We start from the raw sequence: 27,976 nt of genomic DNA, 5'->3' as shown, positions 1-27,976 counted from the left end.
CTTGGCCTTTAAACTGGACTGTGGCTGGAGTAACTCTTAAGATCTTATCTTTTTTGCTCCCTGAGATTATTTTTTATTACTTCCAGTCTGCTGAGGAGAACTTGACAACTTGCATTTAGCTGTGTCACTTTGGCAGCTAGAGTTAAAGGTATTATGCAGATTTTATTTTTATTTTTGAATTTTACCCACAGCTTTGCTACTAACGTGTGTGGAGATTCTGATATCAGTCACACAAACGTATACTTTCTCATTCGGTAGCCGTTCTTATCTCATTATTGACCTGCTCTAAAATTCTCTAACTGTAAGAAGACTTATGGAACTGAGCACAGCCCTGCTGTGAATGAAGGGGGAACCGTCTCTGGTCACTGAGCCTTTCAGGAAGGTCAGCTTGAATGCTTCTGGGCATTTCTCCCTGCCCTTGCTGAGTGTTCACATGAGCAACTGAGATCATCATTCTTGTGTCACACCATCGTCTGCCACCAGCAGGCCTTAGTTGCGGCTCCTGCAGTATCTCCTCTTTCCCACCACTAAGCAGCACAGCAACAGCAGTGTAAAAGGAAAAAAAACACTTTAATATGGTTTCATCCTGCTTTTTCCCCATTACCCCGACATAAAGAACAGAAGATAATGTACAGTCTGCCCAGAAAGTGCGCCCACACACCACACAAAGAACAGGACGTGCCCTGTCGCCAGTTCTTCTGCAGGGGGTCCAAGAGCCTACTGAGCTGGTGCTGACTGGTGGTTCCACTACAAGGGAGGGAGCCAAGGAGATTTGGCCTCCAAGTAAAGGAGGGGAAGAGTTCTTGCCCAACATGGCAACATGTCATACTCGGATCTTCACCCTTCAGTTAACCTTCCGTTTCTTGGCAGAAGGTCTCTCAAAGACATCTCGCACCCCTGCCGCCTTCTGCTTGAAGAACTTGGTATTTTGTGCGCTCTCCTGGCCCCAGGCAGAGTCAAAGGAGGTTGTATCTTGGTCCACCAAGTGCGTGTACTTTGTTCGCCCAGAACGGCCAAAGTTCTTAACCTGGACAGCAGAAGAGAATTTTGAAGAGAAAGGAAAAGTATTGATCAAGTGAACAGCCTGCTTGGGTGTTCTGTGCTCCAGCAGTTTTTGCTGCTAACATTTTGCACGTGTCTATGGCTGGCATCTTCAGAGGCAGGTCACAGTACGAAGATCCTAGCCATGAGTGAGGGCAAAATGTTATGAGGAAAAATTATCAGACCACAGCCACGCAGCCCAGAAAACCAGTTGATTCCAGCTGTGAAATAGTACTACTACTAATATGTCAAATAAACACATAAGATTTGAGTAAAGGCCCAGGCATTTGGGGGGGGGGGGGTGTAGTATGCATACATATGGGAAAACAAAAGTCAGCTGCAGCCCCCAGTTAGAACATAGGCAGTGATTCCCTCCCCCCTGAAATGCTCTTTCTTTACACTCACTTGCATGACTTTTGGCAAGATGGTCTTGTTGAAATGATCCTCCAAAGTTGGGGCACTGAAGTCTCTCTTGTACACGTCTTCGTCTTCATCCTGGGGAATTATGAGTCAGATATCAGTAGGGGGGCCTTGCTTTTACACATTTTCTCATTTCCAAGGTAGGTGTCGGAGGAAGGTGACCCCACGGCTAGTCTAGACAAGCAGGGGCCAGTTCTTAAGATAACCCTCTTTTCCCACCCAGCTGCAAAGCCATCAGGCACACACCAAACTCAACACAGCTCCCATCGCATTCCAGAAGCAAGAAGCTTCAAAAGTGAATAGTTACAGCAGAAAGAACTGTCTGTAGACAAAGTCTGGGGTTCTCTCCCCGCATACCATGAAGAAGGCCCCGCGGTGGTAGTACTTCTGCAGGAATTTGTATTTGCCCTTGACTGCCTTGTTGGTGATGACTTTGCCGTTTGCGCGGAGCTCTGCTCGACGTTCCTCCTCAGTCAGGTTCCGTACCCGCTCAATCTCGGCCTTTTCCTTCTCTAACCTATAGGAAGGAAAACTTCAGTCTGTGTAGACGATCTCACTATGCCTGCCCCTGCGGCCAGGTCTGAGCGACTTACAAAAGCCAACGAGAAGGGAAAAAGCCAATGAAAATCACTCTTGAATCAGCTCTCCGACTAATGGATGCATTTCCCGAGTACTAAGCGTGCATGACAACCAGTTGCTCTGACAACTGCTTCTGAAGCTTCTGCTGTAATCAGACATCTATCTGCCTAAAGATTAGTACTCAGAATTATCTAGAAGCAAGACTGGTAATGAGAGCAGAAAAATAGTCTGCTGCAATTTACACAATGATGTAATATGCCTTCTATTGTCATCCGTGTTGGATGCTGAACATGTTCTACGTTTAAAACCTGCTTCTTTCTCAGTATGTTGACAGAAGTTCTGATTAACATTTAAAATGCTGTGTCAGCATTAATATGTTTGCTTTTATGTACATTTTAATGCTGAAAAAAAGATGTTCACAGTAACCAAATTAAAAACTAATGGAATTAAGTTAACTGAGCTTTTGATTTTTTAAAAATTGGGTTATACTTGCATCTTTTTTCTGCATTATCTAGTTGTGAAGTGAAGGTTTCCAAGCAACACACTCTTGCTATTTTTGTCCTGCTTTTTAAGCCAAACCTGGCCTCTAGCAGACCAAAGGGGGAAAAAAATACAAACACCATCAGACTTCTCCACTGATATTCTTTCCATAATAGATTTTTGATGACATGAACGGAATATCACCTGTCCAGAAGGCAGCCCCCACATATTACTCCCTTATTTTCACAGAATCAGAGTTGGAAGAGACCACAAGGACCATCCAGTCCAACCCCTGCCATGCAGGAATACACAATCAAGGCACTCCTGACAGATGGCCATCCAGCCTCTGTTTAAAAACCTCCACAGAAGGAGACTCTACCACCCTCCAAGGCAGTGTCAAACAACCTTTACTGTCAGAAAGTTTTTCCTAATGTTTTCTCTAGGCCCTAGTAGTCTGCATATCCTAATCTCTGGCGCAGCAGAAACAAGCTGCTGTGTATTCCACTATCGAACAGCCCTGACCATCAAGAAGAAATTCTTCCTAATGTTTAGGTGGAATCTCTTTTCCTGCATGTTGAATCCATTAGTCCTTGTCCTAGTCCAGGGGTCTGCAACCTGCGGCTCTCCAGATGTTCATGGACTACAATTCCCATCAGCCCGCCACCATGCCCTAGTCTCTGGTGCAGAAGGAAACAAGCTTGCTTCTTCTTCAACATGACATCCATTCCAATTTTTAAACACGGATACCATGCTCCCCCTTAACCTTCTCTTTTCCATACCAAACATCCCCAGCTCCCTAAGGCATTCTTCACAGATAGGGCATGGGATGAGTGCACTTACGCTTCCCGCTCCTCACGGTCTCGCTTGATGCGCTTCAACTCCCGCACTTTCCATGACTCATATTCTTCTTCATCATTTTCATCGTCGGTGTCCAGAGCATCGAGGGCAGCCAGGGAGCGCCTGTTTTCCTCCAATTCTTTCTTGGCTTCTTCTTCTACAATCTGCATTGCCAAGCAATAGGGTGAGTTTTCTAATCGAATGATAGAATCAAAGAGTTGGAAAAGACCACAAGGGCCATCCAGTCCAACCCCTGCCGTGCAGGAAGACACAATCAAAGCACTCTTGACAGATGGCCATCCAGCCTCTGTTGAAAAACCTCCCAAGGAGACTCCAGCACACTCCAAGGCATTGTATTCCACTGTCGAATTTCCTTTACTGTAAGGAAATTCTTCCTAATGTTTAGGTAGAACCTCTTTTCTCATAATTTGTCTCCATTACTTCTTGTCCTAGTCTCTGAAGCAGCAGAAAACAAGTTTGCTCCATCTTCAACATGACATCCTTTCAAATATTTAAGCATGGCTATCAGGTCATCCCTTAACCCTTTCTTCTCCAGACTAAACATATCCAGCTTTCCAAGTCTCTTCTCATACAGCATGGATTTCAGACCTTTTACCATTTTGGTCACCCTCTTCTAGACCCACTCCACCTTGGCAATATCCTTCAATTGTGTCCAAAACTGGATGCAGTATTCCAGGTGAGGTCTGACCAATGCAGAATATTATGCCCCTAGGGTCTAGACACTATACTCCTATTGATGCATCCCAGAATTGCATTGGCTTTCTTGGCGGCTACACCAAACTGCTGATTCATGTTCAGTTTGCGGTCTACTAAGACTCTTGGAACCCTTTTGCATGTACTGTTGTCAAGCCAGGTGCCCCCATCCTATATCTGTGCATTTCATTTTTTCTGCCTCAGTATCTTACAATTATTGAAATTAATTTTGTTAGCTTAGGTTCAGCTCTAATTTGTCCTGGTCATTTTGAATTCTAACCCTGTTCTCTGGGGCATTAGCTACCCTTCCTACTTTGGTGTCATCTGCAAATTCGATTACCGGTAGTATGTCCTCTATTTCATCATCCAAGTTGTTAATAAAAATACAGAATAGCACTGGGCCCAGGACAAAATCCTGTAGCACCCTGCTAATCAGTTTTTTTTAAACACAAGCCTTTATTGGCATATAAAACAGGACAAAATTTTAAAACAAAACAAGGTTAATCAGTTCTCTCCAGGATGAAGAAGAATTTTTGGTGAGCACCCTTTGTGTTCTGTCAGTCAACCAATTACAAATCCATCTTACAATTTTCTCTCTCACTCTCATGCAAGAATTCACTATTTTACTGTTACCTTAAGCGTGTATTTGCGCCTCTCCTCAGCCATCCGCTTGGCCTCCTGCTCCAATTCTTTCTGCTTCAGTGCTTCTGCCTCTCGCTCCTGGACTGTAACTCGGTCCTTCCTGCAGCAGACATTTTTGGTGAGCCCTATGCTTGTTAAGCCCGAAAACAGCAATGAAACTGTCTTCTAGATTCTGTTCATCAATCTACTTTCCCACCCAGCCTCTTTTGGGAAATTCCAGAGCCTCCTATGCTGCCAACAAAAAAACCTGTGTTATTGTTACAAAAAAGGGAATTCTTCCGAGGCAGATTCCCTGTCCCTTCTGTTGCCATCCTGAAATGAAATCAGGTGATGACTGTTATATGCTACTTAAAAGACAACAGTGCTTACTTGCGGATAAAGACTGGCTTAAGGCGGGGCTCAGTCTCGTCCTCGCTGTCCGTGTATTCCTCATATTCCGACTCAGACTCTGACTCCTCCCCAGAGCGGCCTTCGTCCTCCAACTCCATCACTTCCATCTCCTCATTTTTCCGCTCCTGTGCACGCTGGCGCATCATGCTACGGCGGCGCTCAATTTCCTAACAAAAGGGGAAAGTGAAGCATGAAGCCCCTGTGGCTCCATAAGAGAGATTTGTTATGTATGCAATAAAATAAAAGTTGAGATTGTTCTTTAGCATCTTCAGCTCAAGGATCACATATACCTAGTGCTGAGAACCACTACCCGTTAGAATCCATGGACAGCTACTGATTTGGTACAAGCTATGTTATTGAACAACTTGTTCCTGCAGAAAAAGAGACCTCTGAAATTCAGATGAGTGCAACAGCATGAATGCCCAACCTCTGACGGTTCTGGAATAACTCTGTTTCTTGCAAGCTTCAAAGCTAGGAACACGGACAGCCAGGAGGAGTGCAACCAGATCTGTACCTCATCATCAATTTCTTCCTCTTCTTCTTCGCTGGTGTCCTCTCGTTCCATGCGCCATGCCTCGCCTTCCACTTCTGAGTCACTCTCCCCCACTACTTCTGGCTCCACGATCTTCCGGTGCCTCGCCAGCCTAGAATATACAACCTCAGACGTAAGCCAAAGCCCCTCCAGAAGCTGCCCCGTGATAGGGTTGAGGTCCCTTCCCCCCTCCCCCTTCTGCCGGGGGCTCCCAGCGCGCTCTCTCTCTGTGCCCCCTTCCCTCCCCCCCTCCCTCCCGGCGGGGGCCGACCTCTCCTCCACGTCCTCGCTGGTGCGGTTCTGCAGGCGGCGCAGGCGGGGGTCGCTGGCCAGGTCCTCGTCCTTCTCCTCGGGCTCCAGCTCCTGCTCCTTCGCCTTCTTGATGAACTGGAACTCCTCGTCCTCCTCGTCGGAGGACTCCATGGGCGCGTAGTCGGGCCGCTTGCCGGACACGTAGCGCTTCACCTTCACCTTCTCCATGGAGATCTCCCCTGCGGGAGGAGAGCAGCGCAGCGGGGGGCCGCGGTCGGCGGGCGGGCCGCACAGCCATGCCGGCGCCCCGGGGCCAGGGGACCGCCCGCCCCCGCCCAGGCCCAGGCCCCGGCCCCCCACTTACCCTTCTCGTTGCGGACGGGGACGGCCCCGGCCGTCGACTGGATCGGGGGCTGCTTCATGAGGGCGCTGCTGGAGCCCGACATGGCGGCGGCGGCGGCGGCGGGGAGGCGGCGGCGGCGACGGAAGAGGCCCCAACGACCGAGCGCGACCAGCCACCACAAACACCGCCTGACCCGACCCGGAAGCCCTTCCGCCGCCCAGACGCGCACTTCCGGAAGCAGGCCGTGGGGACCGCCTCAGTCCGCGGGGGGCGGGACTTCCTCCTGGGCTCTGATTGGTGGCGGGCAGGCAGGCAGGCAGGCAGGCGAGCGGAGCGGCGGGGGGACCGGACGCAACCCTGCGTGAGTGGCTGTCCGTGCTCGCTCGCCGGAGGAGGCTGCCGTGCGGGGGGGGGGGCGCCTGGAGCGCCGCAGCCGCCCTTCCTCGTCGGGCCCGCCGAGCGACATGCCGCGGCGCTGGGCCGCTTCCCCCGGGGCCCCGGGACGCCCTGCCAGCGCCGGCCTCTGCTGAGCGGCTCCCCTCCGCCGGCGGGTGGTGAGTCCCTGATGGGCGGGCGGGCGGGCGCGGGGCTCCGGGCGGGGGCCGCTCTGGCTGGGCCGTCCTGTGCAGCGGGGGGGGGGCGGGGGCGGAAGGGGCTGAATTGAGCCTCCGGACCGCGGGGTGGGGGTGGGGGGGGGAGAGCGACGTCTGCATGCGGGGCGGGGGGGGGTGTCACCCGCTGCCTGGCTCCTGAGAGCGCCGGAGCTGCTGCTGCTGCCGTCCCCCCCCCCCCACCCCGCGTCCGGAGGCAGCAGGAGACGCTGCGTCGCAGTGAGACCTGTGAGACCCGCAGCTGTCGTCAGTCGCTCAGGGCGGGGGGGGGGGCGAGCCACAACTGGCCGCGCTGACTTTTCTGCAGGGACGGTTTTTAGCCGCCGAGGGCGGGAAGGGCGGTGCGCTGAGCCGGGGGCCGGCCGGCCTGGGGCAGGCGCCGAGGGGGGCTCAAGTCCAGCAGTAGCACCTTAGAGCCATGGTGGCGAACTTTTGGCACTCCAGATGTTATGGACTACAATTCCCATCAGCCCCTTCCAGCATGGCCAATTGGCCATGCTGGAAGGGGCTGTTGGGGGGGGGGGGGGGTGGGGGGGGAGGGGGCAGGGGGGAGATCGGGGGGGTGGGGGGGGGGGGGGATGGGGGGGGGGGGGGGTGGGGGGGGGGGGGGGGCGGGGGGGGGGGGGGGGGGGGGGGGGGGGGGTGGGGGGGGGGGGGGTGATGGGGGGGGGGGGAGGGGGGGGGTGGGGGGGGGTGGGGGGGGGGGGGGGGGGGGGGGGGGGGGGGGGGGGGGGGGGGGGGGTGGGGGGGGGGGGGGGTGGGGGGGGGGGGGGGTGGGGGGGGGGGGGGGTGGGGGGGGGGGGGGGTGGGGGGGGGGGGGGGTGGGGGGGGGGGGGGGTGGGGGGGGGGGGGGGTGGGGGGGGGGGGGGGTGGGGGGGGGGGGGGGTGGGGGGGGGGGGGGGTGGGGGGGGGGGGGGGTGGGGGGGGGGGGGGGTGGGGGGGGGGGGGGGTGGGGGGGGGGGGGGGTGGGGGGGGGGGGGGGTGGGGGGGGGGGGGGGTGGGGGGGGGGGGGGGTGGGGGGGGGGGGGGGTGGGGGGGGGGGGGGGTGGGGGGGGGGGGGGGTGGGGGGGGGGGGGGGTGGGGGGGGGGGGGGGTGGGGGGGGGGGGGGGTGGGGGGGGGGGGGGGTGGGGGGGGGGGGGGGTGGGGGGGGGGGGGGGTGGGGGGGGGGGGGGGTGGGGGGGGGGGGGGGTGGGGGGGGGGGGGGGTGGGGGGGGGGGGGGGTGGGGGGGGGGGGGGGTGGGGGGGGGGGGGGGTGGGGGGGGGGGGGGGTGGGGGGGGGGGGGGGTGGGGGGGGGGGGGGGTGGGGGGGGGGGGGGGTGGGGGGGGGGGGGGGTGGGGGGGGGGGGGGGTGGGGGGGGGGGGGGGTGGGGGGGGGGGGGGGTGGGGGGGGGGGGGGGTGGGGGGGGGGGGGGGTGGGGGGGGGGGGGGGTGGGGGGGGGGGGGGGTGGGGGGGGGGGGGGGTGGGGGGGGGGGGGGGTGGGGGGGGGGGGGGGTGGGGGGGGGGGGGGGTGGGGGGGGGGGGGGGTGGGGGGGGGGGGGGGTGGGGGGGGGGGGGGGTGGGGGGGGGGGGGGGTGGGGGGGGGGGGGGGTGGGGGGGGGGGGGGGTGGGGGGGGGGGGGGGTGGGGGGGGGGGGGGGTGGGGGGGGGGGGGGGTGGGGGGGGGGGGGGGTGGGGGGGGGGGGGGGTGGGGGGGGGGGGGGGTGGGGGGGGGGGGGGGTGGGGGGGGGGGGGGGTGGGGGGGGGGGGGGGTGGGGGGGGGGGGGGGTGGGGGGGGGGGGGGGTGGGGGGGGGGGGGGGTGGGGGGGGGGGGGGGTGGGGGGGGGGGGGGGTGGGGGGGGGGGGGGGTGGGGGGGGGGGGGGGTGGGGGGGGGGGGGGGTGGGGGGGGGGGGGGGTGGGGGGGGGGGGGGGTGGGGGGGGGGGGGGGTGGGGGGGGGGGGGGGTGGGGGGGGGGGGGGGTGGGGGGGGGGGGGGGTGGGGGGGGGGGGGGGTGGGGGGGGGGGGGGGTGGGGGGGGGGGGGGGTGGGGGGGGGGGGGGGTGGGGGGGGGGGGGGGTGGGGGGGGGGGGGGGTGGGGGGGGGGGGGGGTGGGGGGGGGGGGGGGTGGGGGGGGGGGGGGGTGGGGGGGGGGGGGGGTGGGGGGGGGGGGGGGTGGGGGGGGGGGGGGGTGGGGGGGGGGGGGGGTGGGGGGGGGGGGGGGTGGGGGGGGGGGGGGGTGGGGGGGGGGGGGGGTGGGGGGGGGGGGGGGTGGGGGGGGGGGGGGGTGGGGGGGGGGGGGGGTGGGGGGGGGGGGGGGTGGGGGGGGGGGGGGGTGGGGGGGGGGGGGGGTGGGGGGGGGGGGGGGTGGGGGGGGGGGGGGGTGGGGGGGGGGGGGGGTGGGGGGGGGGGGGGGTGGGGGGGGGGGGGGGTGGGGGGGGGGGGGGGTGGGGGGGGGGGGGGGTGGGGGGGGGGGGGGGTGGGGGGGGGGGGGGGTGGGGGGGGGGGGGGGTGGGGGGGGGGGGGGGTGGGGGGGGGGGGGGGTGGGGGGGGGGGGGGGTGGGGGGGGGGGGGGGTGGGGGGGGGGGGGGGTGGGGGGGGGGGGGGGTGGGGGGGGGGGGGGGTGGGGGGGGGGGGGGGTGGGGGGGGGGGGGGGTGGGGGGGGGGGGGGGTGGGGGGGGGGGGGGGTGGGGGGGGGGGGGGGTGGGGGGGGGGGGGGGTGGGGGGGGGGGGGGGTGGGGGGGGGGGGGGGTGGGGGGGGGGGGGGGTGGGGGGGGGGGGGGGTGGGGGGGGGGGGGGGTGGGGGGGGGGGGGGGTGGGGGGGGGGGGGGGTGGGGGGGGGGGGGGGTGGGGGGGGGGGGGGGTGGGGGGGGGGGGGGGTGGGGGGGGGGGGGGGTGGGGGGGGGGGGGGGTGGGGGGGGGGGGGGGTGGGGGGGGGGGGGGGTGGGGGGGGGGGGGGGTGGGGGGGGGGGGGGGTGGGGGGGGGGGGGGGTGGGGGGGGGGGGGGGTGGGGGGGGGGGGGGGTGGGGGGGGGGGGGGGTGGGGGGGGGGGGGGGTGGGGGGGGGGGGGGGTGGGGGGGGGGGGGGGTGGGGGGGGGGGGGGGTGGGGGGGGGGGGGGGTGGGGGGGGGGGGGGGTGGGGGGGGGGGGGGGTGGGGGGGGGGGGGGGTGGGGGGGGGGGGGGGTGGGGGGGGGGGGGGGTGGGGGGGGGGGGGGGTGGGGGGGGGGGGGGGTGGGGGGGGGGGGGGGTGGGGGGGGGGGGGGGTGGGGGGGGGGGGGGGTGGGGGGGGGGGGGGGTGGGGGGGGGGGGGGGTGGGGGGGGGGGGGGGTGGGGGGGGGGGGGGGTGGGGGGGGGGGGGGGTGGGGGGGGGGGGGGGTGGGGGGGGGGGGGGGTGGGGGGGGGGGGGGGTGGGGGGGGGGGGGGGTGGGGGGGGGGGGGGGTGGGGGGGGGGGGGGGTGGGGGGGGGGGGGGGTGGGGGGGGGGGGGGGTGGGGGGGGGGGGGGGTGGGGGGGGGGGGGGGTGGGGGGGGGGGGGGGTGGGGGGGGGGGGGGGTGGGGGGGGGGGGGGGTGGGGGGGGGGGGGGGTGGGGGGGGGGGGGGGTGGGGGGGGGGGGGGGTGGGGGGGGGGGGGGGTGGGGGGGGGGGGGGGTGGGGGGGGGGGGGGGTGGGGGGGGGGGGGGGTGGGGGGGGGGGGGGGTGGGGGGGGGGGGGGGTGGGGGGGGGGGGGGGTGGGGGGGGGGGGGGGTGGGGGGGGGGGGGGGTGGGGGGGGGGGGGGGTGGGGGGGGGGGGGGGTGGGGGGGGGGGGGGGTGGGGGGGGGGGGGGGTGGGGGGGGGGGGGGGTGGGGGGGGGGGGGGGTGGGGGGGGGGGGGGGTGGGGGGGGGGGGGGGTGGGGGGGGGGGGGGGTGGGGGGGGGGGGGGGTGGGGGGGGGGGGGGGTGGGGGGGGGGGGGGGTGGGGGGGGGGGGGGGTGGGGGGGGGGGGGGGTGGGGGGGGGGGGGGGTGGGGGGGGGGGGGGGTGGGGGGGGGGGGGGGTGGGGGGGGGGGGGGGTGGGGGGGGGGGGGGGTGGGGGGGGGGGGGGGTGGGGGGGGGGGGGGGTGGGGGGGGGGGGGGGTGGGGGGGGGGGGGGGTGGGGGGGGGGGGGGGTGGGGGGGGGGGGGGGTGGGGGGGGGGGGGGGTGGGGGGGGGGGGGGGTGGGGGGGGGGGGGGGTGGGGGGGGGGGGGGGTGGGGGGGGGGGGGGGTGGGGGGGGGGGGGGGTGGGGGGGGGGGGGGGTGGGGGGGGGGGGGGGTGGGGGGGGGGGGGGGTGGGGGGGGGGGGGGGTGGGGGGGGGGGGGGGTGGGGGGGGGGGGGGGTGGGGGGGGGGGGGGGTGGGGGGGGGGGGGGGTGGGGGGGGGGGGGGGTGGGGGGGGGGGGGGGTGGGGGGGGGGGGGGGTGGGGGGGGGGGGGGGTGGGGGGGGGGGGGGGTGGGGGGGGGGGGGGGTGGGGGGGGGGGGGGGTGGGGGGGGGGGGGGGTGGGGGGGGGGGGGGGTGGGGGGGGGGGGGGGTGGGGGGGGGGGGGGGTGGGGGGGGGGGGGGGTGGGGGGGGGGGGGGGTGGGGGGGGGGGGGGGTGGGGGGGGGGGGGGGTGGGGGGGGGGGGGGGTGGGGGGGGGGGGGGGTGGGGGGGGGGGGGGGTGGGGGGGGGGGGGGGTGGGGGGGGGGGGGGGTGGGGGGGGGGGGGGGTGGGGGGGGGGGGGGGTGGGGGGGGGGGGGGGTGGGGGGGGGGGGGGGTGGGGGGGGGGGGGGGTGGGGGGGGGGGGGGGTGGGGGGGGGGGGGGGTGGGGGGGGGGGGGGGTGGGGGGGGGGGGGGGTGGGGGGGGGGGGGGGTGGGGGGGGGGGGGGGTGGGGGGGGGGGGGGGTGGGGGGGGGGGGGGGTGGGGGGGGGGGGGGGTGGGGGGGGGGGGGGGTGGGGGGGGGGGGGGGTGGGGGGGGGGGGGGGTGGGGGGGGGGGGGGGTGGGGGGGGGGGGGGGTGGGGGGGGGGGGGGGTGGGGGGGGGGGGGGGTGGGGGGGGGGGGGGGTGGGGGGGGGGGGGGGTGGGGGGGGGGGGGGGTGGGGGGGGGGGGGGGTGGGGGGGGGGGGGGGTGGGGGGGGGGGGGGGTGGGGGGGGGGGGGGGTGGGGGGGGGGGGGGGTGGGGGGGGGGGGGGGTGGGGGGGGGGGGGGGTGGGGGGGGGGGGGGGTGGGGGGGGGGGGGGGTGGGGGGGGGGGGGGGTGGGGGGGGGGGGGGGTGGGGGGGGGGGGGGGTGGGGGGGGGGGGGGGTGGGGGGGGGGGGGGGTGGGGGGGGGGGGGGGTGGGGGGGGGGGGGGGTGGGGGGGGGGGGGGGTGGGGGGGGGGGGGGGTGGGGGGGGGGGGGGGTGGGGGGGGGGGGGGGTGGGGGGGGGGGGGGGTGGGGGGGGGGGGGGGTGGGGGGGGGGGGGGGTGGGGGGGGGGGGGGGTGGGGGGGGGGGGGGGTGGGGGGGGGGGGGGGTGGGGGGGGGGGGGGGTGGGGGGGGGGGGGGGTGGGGGGGGGGGGGGGTGGGGGGGGGGGGGGGTGGGGGGGGGGGGGGGTGGGGGGGGGGGGGGGTGGGGGGGGGGGGGGGTGGGGGGGGGGGGGGGTGGGGGGGGGGGGGGGTGGGGGGGGGGGGGGGTGGGGGGGGGGGGGGGTGGGGGGGGGGGGGGGTGGGGGGGGGGGGGGGTGGGGGGGGGGGGGGGTGGGGGGGGGGGGGGGTGGGGGGGGGGGGGGGTGGGGGGGGGGGGGGGTGGGGGGGGGGGGGGGTGGGGGGGGGGGGGGGTGGGGGGGGGGGGGGGTGGGGGGGGGGGGGGGTGGGGGGGGGGGGGGGTGGGGGGGGGGGGGGGTGGGGGGGGGGGGGGGTGGGGGGGGGGGGGGGTGGGGGGGGGGGGGGGTGGGGGGGGGGGGGGGTGGGGGGGGGGGGGGGTGGGGGGGGGGGGGGGTGGGGGGGGGGGGGGGTGGGGGGGGGGGGGGGTGGGGGGGGGGGGGGGTGGGGGGGGGGGGGGGTGGGGGGGGGGGGGGGTGGGGGGGGGGGGGGGTGGGGGGGGGGGGGGGTGGGGGGGGGGGGGGGTGGGGGGGGGGGGGGGTGGGGGGGGGGGGGGGTGGGGGGGGGGGGGGGTGGGGGGGGGGGGGGGTGGGGGGGGGGGGGGGTGGGGGGGGGGGGGGGTGGGGGGGGGGGGGGGTGGGGGGGGGGGGGGGTGGGGGGGGGGGGGGGTGGGGGGGGGGGGGGGTGGGGGGGGGGGGGGGTGGGGGGGGGGGGGGGTGGGGGGGGGGGGGGGTGGGGGGGGGGGGGGGTGGGGGGGGGGGGGGGTGGGGGGGGGGGGGGGTGGGGGGGGGGGGGGGTGGGGGGGGGGGGGGGTGGGGGGGGGGGGGGGTGGGGGGGGGGGGGGGTGGGGGGGGGGGGGGGTGGGGGGGGGGGGGGGTGGGGGGGGGGGGGGGTGGGGGGGGGGGGGGGTGGGGGGGGGGGGGGGTGGGGGGGGGGGGGGGTGGGGGGGGGGGGGGGTGGGGGGGGGGGGGGGTGGGGGGGGGGGGGGGTGGGGGGGGGGGGGGGTGGGGGGGGGGGGGGGTGGGGGGGGGGGGGGGTGGGGGGGGGGGGGGGTGGGGGGGGGGGGGGGTGGGGGGGGGGGGGGGTGGGGGGGGGGGGGGGTGGGGGGGGGGGGGGGTGGGGGGGGGGGGGGGTGGGGGGGGGGGGGGGTGGGGGGGGGGGGGGGTGGGGGGGGGGGGGGGTGGGGGGGGGGGGGGGTGGGGGGGGGGGGGGGTGGGGGGGGGGGGGGGTGGGGGGGGGGGGGGGTGGGGGGGGGGGGGGGTGGGGGGGGGGGGGGGTGGGGGGGGGGGGGGGTGGGGGGGGGGGGGGGTGGGGGGGGGGGGGGGTGGGGGGGGGGGGGGGTGGGGGGGGGGGGGGGTGGGGGGGGGGGGGGGTGGGGGGGGGGGGGGGTGGGGGGGGGGGGGGGTGGGGGGGGGGGGGGGTGGGGGGGGGGGGGGGTGGGGGGGGGGGGGGGTGGGGGGGGGGGGGGGTGGGGGGGGGGGGGGGTGGGGGGGGGGGGGGGTGGGGGGGGGGGGGGGTGGGGGGGGGGGGGGGTGGGGGGGGGGGGGGGTGGGGGGGGGGGGGGGTGGGGGGGGGGGGGGGTGGGGGGGGGGGGGGGTGGGGGGGGGGGGGGGTGGGGGGGGGGGGGGGTGGGGGGGGGGGGGGGTGGGGGGGGGGGGGGGTGGGGGGGGGGGGGGGTGGGGGGGGGGGGGGGTGGGGGGGGGGGGGGGTGGGGGGGGGGGGGGGTGGGGGGGGGGGGGGGTGGGGGGGGGGGGGGGTGGGGGGGGGGGGGGGTGGGGGGGGGGGGGGGTGGGGGGGGGGGGGGGTGGGGGGGGGGGGGGGTGGGGGGGGGGGGGGGTGGGGGGGGGGGGGGGTGGGGGGGGGGGGGGGTGGGGGGGGGGGGGGGTGGGGGGGGGGGGGGGTGGGGGGGGGGGGGGGTGGGGGGGGGGGGGGGTGGGGGGGGGGGGGGGTGGGGGGGGGGGGGGGTGGGGGGGGGGGGGGGTGGGGGGGGGGGGGGGTGGGGGGGGGGGGGGGTGGGGGGGGGGGGGGGTGGGGGGGGGGGGGGGTGGGGGGGGGGGGGGGTGGGGGGGGGGGGGGGTGGGGGGGGGGGGGGGTGGGGGGGGGGGGGGGTGGGGGGGGGGGGGGGTGGGGGGGGGGGGGGGTGGGGGGGGGGGGGGGTGGGGGGGGGGGGGGGTGGGGGGGGGGGGGGGTGGGGGGGGGGGGGGGTGGGGGGGGGGGGGGGTGGGGGGGGGGGGGGGTGGGGGGGGGGGGGGGTGGGGGGGGGGGGGGGTGGGGGGGGGGGGGGGTGGGGGGGGGGGGGGGTGGGGGGGGGGGGGGGTGGGGGGGGGGGGGGGTGGGGGGGGGGGGGGGTGGGGGGGGGGGGGGGTGGGGGGGGGGGGGGGTGGGGGGGGGGGGGGGTGGGGGGGGGGGGGGGTGGGGGGGGGGGGGGGTGGGGGGGGGGGGGGGTGGGGGGGGGGGGGGGTGGGGGGGGGGGGGGGTGGGGGGGGGGGGGGGTGGGGGGGGGGGGGGGTGGGGGGGGGGGGGGGTGGGGGGGGGGGGGGGTGGGGGGGGGGGGGGGTGGGGGGGGGGGGGGGTGGGGGGGGGGGGGGGTGGGGGGGGGGGGGGGTGGGGGGGGGGGGGGGTGGGGGGGGGGGGGGGTGGGGGGGGGGGGGGGTGGGGGGGGGGGGGGGTGGGGGGGGGGGGGGGTGGGGGGGGGGGGGGGTGGGGGGGGGGGGGGGTGGGGGGGGGGGGGGGTGGGGGGGGGGGGGGGTGGGGGGGGGGGGGGGTGGGGGGGGGGGGGGGTGGGGGGGGGGGGGGGTGGGGGGGGGGGGGGGTGGGGGGGGGGGGGGGTGGGGGGGGGGGGGGGTGGGGGGGGGGGGGGGTGGGGGGGGGGGGGGGTGGGGGGGGGGGGGGGTGGGGGGGGGGGGGGGTGGGGGGGGGGGGGGGTGGGGGGGGGGGGGGGTGGGGGGGGGGGGGGGTGGGGGGGGGGGGGGGTGGGGGGGGGGGGGGGTGGGGGGGGGGGGGGGTGGGGGGGGGGGGGGGTGGGGGGGGGGGGGGGTGGGGGGGGGGGGGGGTGGGGGGGGGGGGGGGTGGGGGGGGGGGGGGGTGGGGGGGGGGGGGGGTGGGGGGGGGGGGGGGTGGGGGGGGGGGGGGGTGGGGGGGGGGGGGGGTGGGGGGGGGGGGGGGTGGGGGGGGGGGGGGGTGGGGGGGGGGGGGGGTGGGGGGGGGGGGGGGTGGGGGGGGGGGGGGGTGGGGGGGGGGGGGGGTGGGGGGGGGGGGGGGTGGGGGGGGGGGGGGGTGGGGGGGGGGGGGGGTGGGGGGGGGGGGGGGTGGGGGGGGGGGGGGGTGGGGGGGGGGGGGGGTGGGGGGGGGGGGGGGTGGGGGGGGGGGGGGGTGGGGGGGGGGGGGGGTGGGGGGGGGGGGGGGTGGGGGGGGGGGGGGGTGGGGGGGGGGGGGGGTGGGGGGGGGGGGGGGTGGGGGGGGGGGGGGGTGGGGGGGGGGGGGGGTGGGGGGGGGGGGGGGTGGGGGGGGGGGGGGGTGGGGGGGGGGGGGGGTGGGGGGGGGGGGGGGTGGGGGGGGGGGGGGGTGGGGGGGGGGGGGGGTGGGGGGGGGGGGGGGTGGGGGGGGGGGGGGGTGGGGGGGGGGGGGGGTGGGGGGGGGGGGGGGTGGGGGGGGGGGGGGGTGGGGGGGGGGGGGGGTGGGGGGGGGGGGGGGTGGGGGGGGGGGGGGGTGGGGGGGGGGGGGGGTGGGGGGGGGGGGGGGTGGGGGGGGGGGGGGGTGGGGGGGGGGGGGGGTGGGGGGGGGGGGGGGTGGGGGGGGGGGGGGGTGGGGGGGGGGGGGGGTGGGGGGGGGGGGGGGTGGGGGGGGGGGGGGGTGGGGGGGGGGGGGGGTGGGGGGGGGGGGGGGTGGGGGGGGGGGGGGGTGGGGGGGGGGGGGGGTGGGGGGGGGGGGGGGTGGGGGGGGGGGGGGGTGGGGGGGGGGGGGGGTGGGGGGGGGGGGGGGTGGGGGGGGGGGGGGGTGGGGGGGGGGGGGGGTGGGGGGGGGGGGGGGTGGGGGGGGGGGGGGGTGGGGGGGGGGGGGGGTGGGGGGGGGGGGGGGTGGGGGGGGGGGGGGGTGGGGGGGGGGGGGGGTGGGGGGGGGGGGGGGTGGGGGGGGGGGGGGGTGGGGGGGGGGGGGGGTGGGGGGGGGGGGGGGTGGGGGGGGGGGGGGGTGGGGGGGGGGGGGGGTGGGGGGGGGGGGGGGTGGGGGGGGGGGGGGGTGGGGGGGGGGGGGGGTGGGGGGGGGGGGGGGTGGGGGGGGGGGGGGGTGGGGGGGGGGGGGGGTGGGGGGGGGGGGGGGTGGGGGGGGGGGGGGGTGGGGGGGGGGGGGGGTGGGGGGGGGGGGGGGTGGGGGGGGGGGGGGGTGGGGGGGGGGGGGGGTGGGGGGGGGGGGGGGTGGGGGGGGGGGGGGGTGGGGGGGGGGGGGGGTGGGGGGGGGGGGGGGTGGGGGGGGGGGGGGGTGGGGGGGGGGGGGGGTGGGGGGGGGGGGGGGTGGGGGGGGGGGGGGGTGGGGGGGGGGGGGGGTGGGGGGGGGGGGGGGTGGGGGGGGGGGGGGGTGGGGGGGGGGGGGGGTGGGGGGGGGGGGGGGTGGGGGGGGGGGGGGGTGGGGGGGGGGGGGGGTGGGGGGGGGGGGGGGTGGGGGGGGGGGGGGGTGGGGGGGGGGGGGGGTGGGGGGGGGGGGGGGTGGGGGGGGGGGGGGGTGGGGGGGGGGGGGGGTGGGGGGGGGGGGGGGTGGGGGGGGGGGGGGGTGGGGGGGGGGGGGGGTGGGGGGGGGGGGGGGTGGGGGGGGGGGGGGGTGGGGGGGGGGGGGGGTGGGGGGGGGGGGGGGTGGGGGGGGGGGGGGGTGGGGGGGGGGGGGGGTGGGGGGGGGGGGGGGTGGGGGGGGGGGGGGGTGGGGGGGGGGGGGGGTGGGGGGGGGGGGGGGTGGGGGGGGGGGGGGGTGGGGGGGGGGGGGGACCTGCCAGCATGGCCAATTGGCCATGCTGGCAGGGGCTGATGGGAATTGTAGTCCATAACATCTGGAGTGCCAAAGGTTCGCCACCACGGGCCTAGAACCTGCCCGCCCTCCTCCAATTCTGCCTCCCTGCCCGGCCCAGACTGGCAGAGGGCAGGCAGTGCTGAGCCGGGCGACTGGAGGCCCTTTGCTTTTGTCTGCAGCGGAGTCACAGGGCAGCCCTTGAGGACACGCCTGGTGGGAGGGGCTGCTGTGGTGACCCAAAAGAGCTGGAGGGGGCGATTTCTTTCCCCAGAGAGACAGACCCACAGGGGTTGCTGTACCTCACGTGCCCCCTTCCTCCTTGGCGGGTGAAGGGTGAGGGAGTGTATTTTACTAATATCTGGGATGGGGGTGGGTGGGCAGGGAAAGAGGGGGGCGTCCCTTTCCCCAGAGTTCTGCATAGTGGTTCATGCTTCCATTGCGGGCCTCTTGAGTTGAGCTGTTTGCTGTCCGCCTTTCTAGCCCAACTGGGGCATGTGGGGTTGGGGGGGGGGTCCCAGACCCAGCTCTCCTTCCGGCTGGCTGCTGCCCCCACTTGCCCCCCCTTCCTGCTCACTCCTCCCCCTGTAGCCTGGCTCAGAGGCAGCGCTGGGGCTTGGCTCTGCCATCCCTCCTCACTGGAGCAGGTGCCCGCCCAGAAGCTCCATGTCCATCTGATGGGCAAGGTCATGGGGTGCACCTGAGAGCTGAGCAGGGCTGTCTCCCCTCAGCCCAGCCCCCATACGCTGTGGGGCCCTTGCAGAGCGGCTGCTGCTGCAGTTGCTGCTCTGGGTCCGTCACGGGAGGTTTGCTGAAAGAGCAGCAGCAACGTTGTGTTTGAGCTGGCTTGGAGTGTCTGGCAGTCCCTGTGGCCTGCTGGGAAAGGTGGAAGGGGAGAGGGAAGACTCTGGGGCGGGGGGGGGGAGGAGCAGCCCCCACCCCTCGCCCTGTGCCTCCCCCCGCTGGTCTTCAGAGCTGCCCGCCTGCTGCGCTTCCTGCTCTGACTGCTCTTCACTGCTTCCAGATCTTTGACGACTATTTTCTCCTCTGCCACCGAGGCGTGGCGAAGCGGTCGCTCTCTTCCCACCCAGGCTGGCACGGCGCCTTGAGCAGGGAGCCCCAGGTGAGTCTGGAGGCAATTGGATGGAACTCGGCCTGTTCTTGCTTGCGTGGCCACGGCTGCTGCTGCGGAAGCTGCTTCTGGTCTCTGCGGCAGCTGGCTCCGTGGCCTTGACACTCCGGACAGGTTCTCGTGCTCTGGACCGAGGCTTCTTGCCTGCCTCCTCGGTGGTCCTGGCTCTCAGCCCACAGTGGGCTGTAGACATAGATGTTTCTGAGGGGTTCCGCTTGCCTTTGTTTGGGGCTGGGGAGGAAAGCCCTGCAGATGAGCAGCCTGCTGGCCGGCCAGCATCTCTCCAGCTGCGAAGCAGACAACAGGTCTGCCTCCTGCCCCTTCCTTCTGCACCAGAGAGTCTCCAACCCAGAGCTTCTGGAAAGGCGGAAGCGGCAGGGGTGCCCCCGTGGTCCAGAAGAAATAGTGCCTGGTCATCAGGAGACCCAACCAATCCTCAGTCTGCTGAGCAGAACTGTGTGGGTGCCGATAGGAACCCTGAAATTAAATTGTCTTCAGCATCTCCATGTTGGGGGATTGGGGGGGGGAATACATCAAAAGTCTTTGATGGTGTCAGCAGTCTTTGATGTGTGGTGCAGCCAAGGGAAGTTGGCCGGTGTTCAGGCCCCAAAGGAAGCATGTACGTGCCCATGTGAATTGGCTTTCTGAAATGGGAAAACAATGAAGGCACACGCCATCTAGTTACTCTGCCAATCACCGATGCTGGTGGCATTTAGCTACGGCTGCTGTGGAGGCCAGGAGGGGGAGGGTCCTCTTGCCCCCACCCGCTTGTCCTGGAGTCTGCTGAGGCACTTCTGGGCCTGGTCCCCAAAGGAGGGCCTGCGAGACTCTGGCTGCCTCTTTGGACGGTGGAGCTTAGTTGGGAGGACCTGAGCAGTGCTGTGAAGATTCTGTGCACCTGAAGGCTGGCATGACTGGAAGAGGCTGGGGATGCTGCGTGCCTGCCCATAATCACCATCTTCCTCCCCACTTCAGGTGCACTGGCTGGAGCAGCAGGTAGCCAAGAGACGGAAGAAACGAGATGTTTTCCTGGAGCCAACAGACCCCAAGTTCCCTCAGCAGTGGTACCTGGTAAGGGAGGGCGGGATGCAGGTTCTCGTGGCTGGGAGGCAGGGCCTGCAGGATGGTTCTCTGTACTCTGTTCTGATTGAAACCACCCAGAATCATAGTCTTGAAGAAGGGCGGGGCCTGGGCTGTTAGCGGCGTGGCTCCACCCACGTGACGTGGCGGGGTGCAATTGTGCCCTCACAGGATTGGTTGCGGCCTCTTCCCCCTCCTGCAGAGTTAACGACTTCCTTCCTGCCCTGGGGCTTAGTGTCAGCCCACAAGCAAATCCATGCCCTTTCTTGGGCTCTGGGTTCAAATGGAGCAGAGCGGCATTTTCTCTGAATCCATGACCCTGCGGGCTTTGATCCTGCTGGAGAGAGAGCCCAGCCCCTGCCTCAGCTGCTCCTTGGAACAGAGGAATCTCTGCTGAGGACAAGGAGGTGGCAGGCATGGCGTTTCCAGCAGGGGACTTGGCAAAAGCAGAGCCGTTGCAAGGGCATCAGGCGCTGGGTGGCCCTGAGGGGGGCCGTCTGCAGAGAGAGCTGGAGCCGGCTGGGCCTGGCTCAGCTTAGCAGAGTGCTCCCCACCACAGCCTCTGAGGTGTGCAGAAGAGTGTGCGAAAACGGGGACTGCGAGCAGGCGGGGGGAGGGCTGTGGGGTGGCGGCGTGCCCCGAAGGCTGGGCTGACCGGGCTGCCACCTGTTCTTTCAGTCTAACGGGAACCAGCGAGACCTGAACGTGCGGGAGGCCTGGCGACAGGGCTACACCGGCCGAGGCATTGTGGTCTCTATTCTGGACGACGGCATTGAGAAGAACCACCCGGATCTAGAAGTCAATTATGTGAGTCGGGGGGAGGGGAGGGGGCGGCACAGGGGCGTGTCTGGCAGTGTTGGTCCTTTCTGCGTGCGTCTCTGCTCCCTGCCTGGACTTTGCGCTCCTGGGAGCGGTGGGGGGGGGGGGAGGAGCTCCCTCAGATCCCCTCTTGGAGTCCAGGTAAAAGTGCCGAAGGAAGAAACGGCCCAACTCTGACCTTCTCAGGGGAGGGGGGTGTTTCCCAGCTGGGCTCACTGCCTCATTCCCGGGCTACGCAGTTGGGCGTGACTGTTGTCAAGCGGGGTTGCAGCAGCACTCGGTGCCTCCCTAGGTGATGCGAGGGGGCCGCGATGGCTGTTCCTGGCCCCAGTGGGAGCCTTTGGCGGATGGGGCTTTGGGGTGGCGCTTGTTTCCACCGCGGCCCTGGATGGAGCTCGAGGGTAGGCCCAGAGTTGAGGTGGATTCACTAGGGGGCCTGTAGTGGACTTTGTGGGGTGGTGGTCCACACTTGGGGAGGAACTCTGGGGGGTTCAGATGACTGGAGCCTGAGGGGGGAGGGGAGGGCCATCACGAGGGACGGCTGCAGCAGCATTTGCACCTCGGAGTTGGAGAGTTTTGCTGCGGATCGTCCCACGAGGACCCCAATCCTGTGTGAATCACCCCACCCCACCTCCCGAGAGCAGGACTCGCCTAAGTTGGGACGGTGCTGTGTGAAGCAGAGCCAGGAAGCGCTCCTGGACTAGTTTGGGGGGGGGGGTGTGTCTTGAGGAGGGGAGGCGCTGACCGTGTGTTTCTCCTGCAGGACCCTGCGGCCAGCTTTGATGTGAACGACCAGGATTCGGATCCCCAGCCCCGCTACACGCAGATGAATGAGAACAGGTAAGTGTCTTTCTGGTGGAAGAGGGGAAGGAAGTGGGGGGAGGGGGTTACCCAGAGTGGGCTGGTCCTCTCCTGGAGGCTGGGCCTGTCCTTCCGGCCCTGGATGCGTATCGCGCTGGGTGCAGAAAAAGACAAGATGCCGTCGGCCAGGCATCACACACACACACACCCCCCTTCCTCCGCCAAGTTCCCCATGGTGATGGGATCCTGCAGACCCACTTGTGTTGTTTTCTCTCTGTCCGGGTGCAGACATGGCACACGGTGCGCAGGTGAAGTGGCCGGTGTGGCAAACAACGGCATCTGTGGTGTGGGCGTGGCATACAATGCCAAGATTGGAGGTGAGCGGCCTGCAGAGACGCCTTCTTGCTTTGGTCCAGAATGGGGAGGTTTCTCTTTTTGGAAAGTCCACTTGGCTCTACTTGGCCCCCAGAGCAGGGGGAGGGGGGTGCACGTTGGCCTCTGAGACTTGCCGCCAGGGGCGTCACAGTAACGCTGCCTCTTGCCCAGGTGTGCGCATGCTGGACGGGGAGGTGACCGATGCCGTGGAAGCCCAATCCTTGGGCCTGAGCCCCAACCACATCCACATCTACAGCGCCAGCTGGGGCCCCGAGGATGACGGGAAGACGGTGGACGGCCCCGCCCGCTTGGCCGAAGAGGCCTTCTACAGGGGGGTCAGCCAGGTCAGCGGGCCGGCTGGGCCGACAGGTCTGGGGGCCGGTGCGGTGGGGCTGCTGCTTCAGCCTCGCTGCCTCTCCCTTGCAGGGGCGCAACGGGCTGGGCTCCATCTTCGTGTGGGCCTCGGGGAACGGCGGCCGGGAGCACGACAGCTGCAACTGCGACGGCTACACCAACAGCATCTACACCCTGTCCATCAGCAGCAGCACCCAGTCGGGGAATGTCCCCTGGTACAGCGAGGCCTGCTCCTCCACTCTGGCCACTACCTACAGCAGCGGCAGCCAGAACGAGAAGCAGATTGTGAGTCCCGCGCGGCGAGGGCTGGGGGGCGGGGGGCTCTGGGAGCAGCGGGGGCTCACCTCTCCTCTGCCTCTCGCCCCCAGGTGACGACAGACCTGCGGCAGAAGTGCACCGAATCGCACACGGGCACCTCGGCCTCGGCCCCACTGGCTGCTGGCATCATCGCGCTGGCCTTGGAAGCCAAGTAGGTGGCTGGGCAGGGGGGTCTTCTGGGGGCTTCTTTGTGCCTGCTACATGCCAGGTGACCCCCTTTCCTTTTCTGTAGCAACAACCTCACCTGGCGGGACATGCAGCACCTTGTCGTGAGAACCTCCAAGCCCGCTCACCTCAACACCAACGACTGGGCTGTCAACGGGGTGGGCCGGAAAGGTAGCTGCAGCCGTCCTGTCCCCCCACCCATCCCCATTTGGGTTTGGGTGCGAGCGCAGTGGAGGGACACAGGCCTGACTCCTGCCTGCCTCTGTGATTGCAGTGAGCCACTCCTATGGCTATGGCCTCTTGGATGCCGGGGCCATGGTGGCTCTGGCCAAGAACTGGACCTCAGTGGGCCCCCAGCGGAAGTGTGTGGTCGACATCCTCCAGGAACCCAAGTGAGTTCCTCAGCTGGCTGCGCGTGGGGTGGAGCGGGGTGAGGCTGCGCTTGGTCCCCGGGTGGGAAACTTCCTCTGTTGTCCAAGCCTGGAACGAAGGGCGGCCTTCTTGACTCGGGCAGGGGGAACCTGTGGGGTTTGCTGCTGGCAATGCAGCCCTGTGGTTTGGCCGGGGGGGGGGGGGGGCACTGCACAGGGGGCTCTTCAGGGCTGGTCACGGAGGAGCCTTTCTACACGGCGGCTGGGGCTGAGACGGAAGGGGCAGTTGCTGTCCTCGCGTGCAGCAAGGGAAGTTAGTTGCTGGAGGAGATATCTTACACTGTCTGCTGGGGTGGCTGCAGCTCTTATTCTGTGAGGGTGGCCCGGGGGGGGGGCGTCCTGGAGAGACACACGATCCCCCCCCCCGTGAGCTTTGGCTGTGACTTGAGGGACCTGTTTCTGAGACCAGGTGTTCCCAGTGCATCCGTTTGATGAGCCAGTGCTGTCCCCCGTGGCCTTGGCTGTCCCTCATGACTCCAGACCGTTGCCGGGGCAGGCAGTCAGGGCTCTCCGTTCCCTTTGGCTGTGCCCACATGCAGCATTTTATGTTATCCTTCCACTCCCACCCCGCCCGTCCCCGTTGGGCTCAAAGTGCAGCGTAGAAATTGCTTCAGGCACTCAGGGTGCAGCTCTTGGTCCTGCCCGCCCCCCCCCCCCCCCAAGGCAGCCTTGCCCGCTTCGCTGCTCTGGCCGTTATGAGCAGTGCCCGTCTGTCTCCCTCTGCAGAGACATAGGGAAGCGGTTAGAGGTGCGCCAGCGGGTGGACGCCTGCCAGGGCAAGGCAAGCTACATCAGCCAGCTGGAGCACGTGCAGGCGCGCCTCACCCTCTCCTACAACCGGCGGGGAGATCTGGCCATCCACCTCGTCAGCCCGGCAGGCACGCGCTCCACCCTGCTCGCTGCCAGGTAGGCCATGCCACGACCACCACCACCCCGCTCGTGCCACAGGGGCTCTGCATCCAGCGCAGCCCCTCCGCCTCACTCGCTCCTTCCCCCCGGCCAGGCCACACGACTACTCAGCGGACGGCTTCAACGACTGGGCCTTCATGACGACACATTCCTGGGACGAGGACCCGTCGGGGGACTGGGCGCTGGAGATAGAGAACACCAGTGAAGCCAATAATTACGGTATCAGGCACCCCCCCCACCTTCTCCCCTTTGCGCTCCCGGCTCCTAGTGATGCCAGCTGAGTGCGTCCCTCTACCTCTCCTGCCAAGCCAGCTGTGCACACTCTGCCCTTCCCCCAGCAGCTGGCTAAGCCCTTCCTGCTCTAATCCGAGTGGCTGAGGCCGCAGGGCAGAGTGGGCGGACGGGAGAAGGCTCAGCAGCAGCAGCCGGTCTGGCCTGTTCCTGGCTTTAAGGGGAGAAGAGGCAGCCAGCAGGGCCCGGCATGCGCCCCATGGCTCCTCCCCCCAGAGCACCGAGCCTGGAGCTGGGGGCGGCTGCTGTCTTTGCTCGGGGATGGGAAGGTGGGAGGGGGGGTCTGCCAGCTGCTCAGTGCTGCCCCCCACCCCGGCTGCCTCCTGGAGGGAAGGCCTGCAGTGCTGAGCTGGCAGAACCCCTTGAGTGAAGGTGGAATGGGAGGATCCCTGTGCCTGATCCACTCCCCCTGTTCCGGTCACAGGTACGCTCACCAAGTTCACGCTCGTGCTGTACGGGACAGCCGCAGACTCCCCCGGCCTCCCCAACCAGTTTGAGAACGGGGGCTGCAAAACGCTGGCTCCCAGCCAGGCTTGTGTGGGTAAGTTCAGAGGCCCAGAACCCCGTGGGGCATCTGCGGACTGAGAGGATCGGAGGGGCCCCCTCCCCTTTGTGGGCAATTGGGGTCGGCGGCTTCCCTTCACACTGCTCTTCCGCCTGCATTCTCTGTGTGCCGTCCTTGATGCCGCCTGACGGGCTTTCTTGTCTCTGCCACGTCTGTCATCTGCTGGGGAAGGTGTTCTGACCTTCACTGTGTTCCTGGTGAGGGGCTGCTTCCTAATAAAAGCCCCCTCCCCCAGTATATCCTTGCCCCTTCCTGTACTGCTGGGTCCCAGGCCGGCTGACTCACGGTAGGAGCCCGCTCAGACCCTGCCGTGGGAGGGGATCAAGAGTTTTCCCCGCTGCAGGATTCCCTGGTGCTGCCGAGCTGCCCGTTCCGATCCTCCTCTCTGTTTCCTTCTCCTGCAGTGTGCGAAGAGGGATTCTACCTCCATCAAAAGAGCTGTCTCAAGATGTGCCCCCCGGCCTTCACCCCTGGCACCATGGCCACGCCTCTAGAGAACAGCTTCGATCCCCACCTGAGCCCCCACCTCTGCGTGCCCTGCCACCCGTCCTGTGCCACCTGCCTGGGGCCGGAGTCCACCCAGTGCTTGTCCTGCCCAGTCCACGCCCACTACAACGTCCAGGAGCAGACCTGCTCCCACCAGACCCAGAGCAGCCGAGCCTCCCCTGCCCGGCCAGAAGGCGTGCCGCTCTCCACGCCCCCGTCCCGCCTGCCCATCCTGGTGGCCAGCCTGAGCTGTGCCTTCATCGTCCTGGTCTTCGTCACCGTCTTCCTTGTGCTGCAGCTGCGGTCGGGTCTGCGCCTCCGCGGGGTCAAGGTCTACTCGCTGGAGAGCGGAGGCATCGTCGCCTATAAGGGGCTTCCGTCCGATGCCTGGCAGGAGGGGCCGGAGGAAGAGGAAGAGGGGGAGCGGACTGCCTTCATCAGAGACCAGAGCGCTCTTTGATGATCCTGCGGCCCCCGGCACAGCAGGGGGGAGGCCGTGGGGCCCCGAGTCTCTGCGCCTGTTTGCTCCCTCTCCTAGGGCTGAGCCGAGCCGAGCCCTGCCATCTGTGGGTGGATGCTGCTGGAGCTGTCCTCGGTTGCCCAATTCTGGTTTTAACTCACCAAAGTGTTTTTAAACTGAACCAGTTTGTCTGTCCCCCTTCTGGTGGGAGAGACCTGTGAGTGTGAGGTGCTTTCCTTTCCTTGGGAAGGGAAGGGTGGGGAGGAGCTGTATTGAGAGGGGGAGGAAAGGCCCGAGAGCTTGTGACTTCCCCGGTCCCTTGACCACCCCCACCACCCCGGTGTCTTTGGCAGACAAGCGCTCCAGACTCAGCTTCCCTTCCCTTCCCTGCCAGCAATAATGGGCTGGAGCTTGTCCCCTCCTACCCACCCACCCCGCCCCTCCTGGTCGCAGCTCTGGGCTTCCTGCTCCTTGCATGCTGTTGCCCCGGTTTCTGCTGCCTTGGGAGAGGGGGCAGATGAGCGAGTGGGTTCCCTGTTGGGTATGGGGCTCGGAGGAGTTGCGCTGCGTGCCTGTTCAGCAGCTCCGGAGGACCGCCGGCCTCCCTCCGCTCAGCCCCACTCGGCACCTCCTCCCCCTGGCTCTGCCCAAAGTCACTGGAGCTTCCATCTTTCCTCATGTGCCTTGTAGCCCGTCTCCTCTTGATGACAATCTTCTGCGGGGCCTGGGCTCCTGCTGCTGTCTGCCCTGGACTCGCCCTCCTGCTGGCCCATGCACTGCGTGGCAGGGGGCGGGACGGGGGCTGCCCAGGACTCTTTTTCTATCATGACTTTTTGGTGCACAAAAATTTCTTGTAATTTAAAAACAAGGAGCCGTTTCCTGCGGCCAGATTTTTTTAATTTAATGGATGTGGATATAACGCTAGAGAGATTAAAGTTTATTAAATGGTGGAACTATGCAAATCAGCCTCCTCCCTTGTCGTCTTGTCATGCAACGTACATGTGTTGTCCTTTCCCCTGTCAAACCCCAATTCTGGCGGGATGATGGAGCTGTGCTGATCTTTGAGACCCCACCAGAAGCAGTTGCGGTTAATCCAGGAATGGCAGAGATTTCTGACACTATCTGCTGGACACAATCCCAGGAGTGCCTGCATCACCTTGAGAAAGGCTGCAGGAGGCTTCTGCCAGGAGGCTGAGACAAACTGGCATTCGGATCTCCTGCAGGAGGGGAGAGCGTGCTTCTGCCTTGGAACTCTGTGAAGGGGGAACACTCACTTCTCCCATTAAGCAGGAGGACATCTTTTGGGTTATTCCTGCCACTTTACCAGGGAGGCAGGAACTAGAATTTTTCTCCTTCCTATCTTCTACAGGTATCCACCCCTTCTCCTTCAGTTCTTTTCCTGCCTATAGGGAGAACCGACATCTTGTGACTTTGCTGTCTAACCCTTGCTGCTGCTTTGATTTTAAGAACATAAGAAAGAGCCTTGCTGGATCAGACCAGAGTCCATCTAGTCTGCGCAATGGCCCACCAGATAGATGCCTTTGGGAGCTCACGTGCAGGATGTGAAAGCAATGGCCTGCTGCTGCTGCTGCTCCTGAGCACCTGGTCTGCTAAGGCATTTGCAATCTCAGATCAAGGAGGATCAAGATTGGTAGACATAGATCGACTTCTCCATCAATCTGTCCAAGCCCCTTTTAAAGCTATCCAGGTTAGTGGCCATCACCACCTCCTGTGGCAGCATATTCCAAACACCAATCACACGTTGCGTGAAGAAGTGTTTCCTTTTATTAGTCCTAATTCTTCCCCCCAACATTTTCAATGTATGCCCCGATTCTAGTATTGTGAGAAAGAGAGAAAAAAAAATTCGACATTTTCTGCCGTCAGATGTCTCCTCTCCAAACTAAAGAGTCCCGAACGCTGCAGCCTCTCCTCCTAAGGAAGGTGCTCCAGATTATCATTCAAAGACCACTGTTGTACCTTATCCTCTTTAAGGAGACAAGCTCTTCAGAGAACCTTTAAATAAAATTCTTGTAGACACCAGAGATGAATCCAAGGCAATGCCCCGGTACCTTAGACATACTGGCAGAAGGCCCGTGAGCAGATCTGCTTTGTGCGTGCAACGCTTCCTACCCAGATTTCAACAGGACCTTCACAAAAACACCTGGATCCAATCTTGTCAAAACTTCAGGAGGAGCTTCTTTGGCAGGTGGGTCCATTTCAGAAATGACAAACCTGACAGCAATCAGTTGGGGAAGGCATGACTCAGTTACTCTGCCGTGGGCGGACTATTATTACTATTACTAATTAAATTTAATAGCCTGCCCTACCTCCGGAGGGCTCAGGGGGGGTGTACAATAAAACCAACAACAAACAGTGATATAACATAATATAGACAATATAAATCAAACGAGA

The 27,976-nt window shown here is 69.9% G+C and overlaps 2 protein-coding genes across 2 annotated transcripts; one reads left to right on the top strand and one right to left on the bottom strand.

Moving 5' to 3' along the window:
- Window positions 1-551: 551 nt before the first annotated feature.
- MFAP1 (microfibril associated protein 1) lies at window positions 552-6,445 on the bottom strand. The gene is made up of 9 exons (XM_048482063.1): window positions 6,252-6,445; window positions 5,907-6,126; window positions 5,618-5,747; window positions 5,083-5,270; window positions 4,705-4,813; window positions 3,361-3,521; window positions 1,819-1,978; window positions 1,447-1,536; window positions 552-1,027 (listed from the first exon to the last, which is right to left on the bottom strand). Exons 1-9 carry the CDS (start codon window positions 6,331-6,333, stop codon window positions 845-847), a joined length of 1,323 nt encoding a protein of 440 aa, XP_048338020.1. The 5' UTR covers window positions 6,334-6,445; the 3' UTR covers window positions 552-844.
- On the top strand, window positions 6,332-26,526 carry FURIN (furin, paired basic amino acid cleaving enzyme). The gene is made up of 16 exons (XM_048482106.1): window positions 6,332-6,591; window positions 17,970-18,025; window positions 18,221-18,501; window positions 19,486-19,581; window positions 20,269-20,397; window positions 21,173-21,249; window positions 21,499-21,587; window positions 21,757-21,929; window positions 22,012-22,224; window positions 22,308-22,408; window positions 22,490-22,593; window positions 22,697-22,814; window positions 23,580-23,759; window positions 23,857-23,981; window positions 24,478-24,594; window positions 25,023-26,526. Exons 1-16 carry the CDS (start codon window positions 6,332-6,334, stop codon window positions 25,562-25,564), a joined length of 2,661 nt encoding a protein of 886 aa, XP_048338063.1. The 3' UTR covers window positions 25,565-26,526.
- The last annotated feature ends 1,450 nt before the right edge of the window (window positions 26,527-27,976 follow it).

This window comes from Sphaerodactylus townsendi, linkage group LG17 (assembly GCF_021028975.2).
Source record: "Sphaerodactylus townsendi isolate TG3544 linkage group LG17, MPM_Stown_v2.3, whole genome shotgun sequence".
Classification (NCBI taxonomy): Eukaryota; Metazoa; Chordata; class Lepidosauria; order Squamata; family Sphaerodactylidae; genus Sphaerodactylus; species Sphaerodactylus townsendi.
Note: the sequence above shows the minus strand (reverse complement) of the source record. Positions and strands in the feature narration are given on the sequence as shown.

Excerpts from the sequence above, each read along its gene's own strand:
- MFAP1 (XM_048482063.1), bottom strand. The coding sequence starts at position 6,333 with ATGTCGGGCTCCAGCAGCGCCCTCATGAAGCAGCCCCCGATCCAGTCG. Across the intron at positions 1,537-1,818 it reads ACCGCGGGGCCTTCTTCATG|GATGAAGACGAAGACGTGTA; the intron begins GTATGCGGGGAG and ends ATAATTCCCCAG. Across the intron at positions 1,028-1,446 it reads TCTTGCCAAAAGTCATGCAA|GTTAAGAACTTTGGCCGTTC; the intron begins GTGAGTGTAAAG and ends TCTGCTGTCCAG.
- FURIN (XM_048482106.1), top strand. The coding sequence starts at position 6,332 with ATGGCGGCGGCGGCGGCGGCGGGGAGGCGGCGGCGGCGACGGAAGAGG. Across the intron at positions 18,026-18,220 it reads ATCCCTCCTCACTGGAGCAG|CTGGCTTGGAGTGTCTGGCA; the intron begins GTGCCCGCCCAG and ends GTTGTGTTTGAG. Across the intron at positions 22,409-22,489 it reads GCGCTGGCCTTGGAAGCCAA|CAACAACCTCACCTGGCGGG; the intron begins GTAGGTGGCTGG and ends CCTTTTCTGTAG.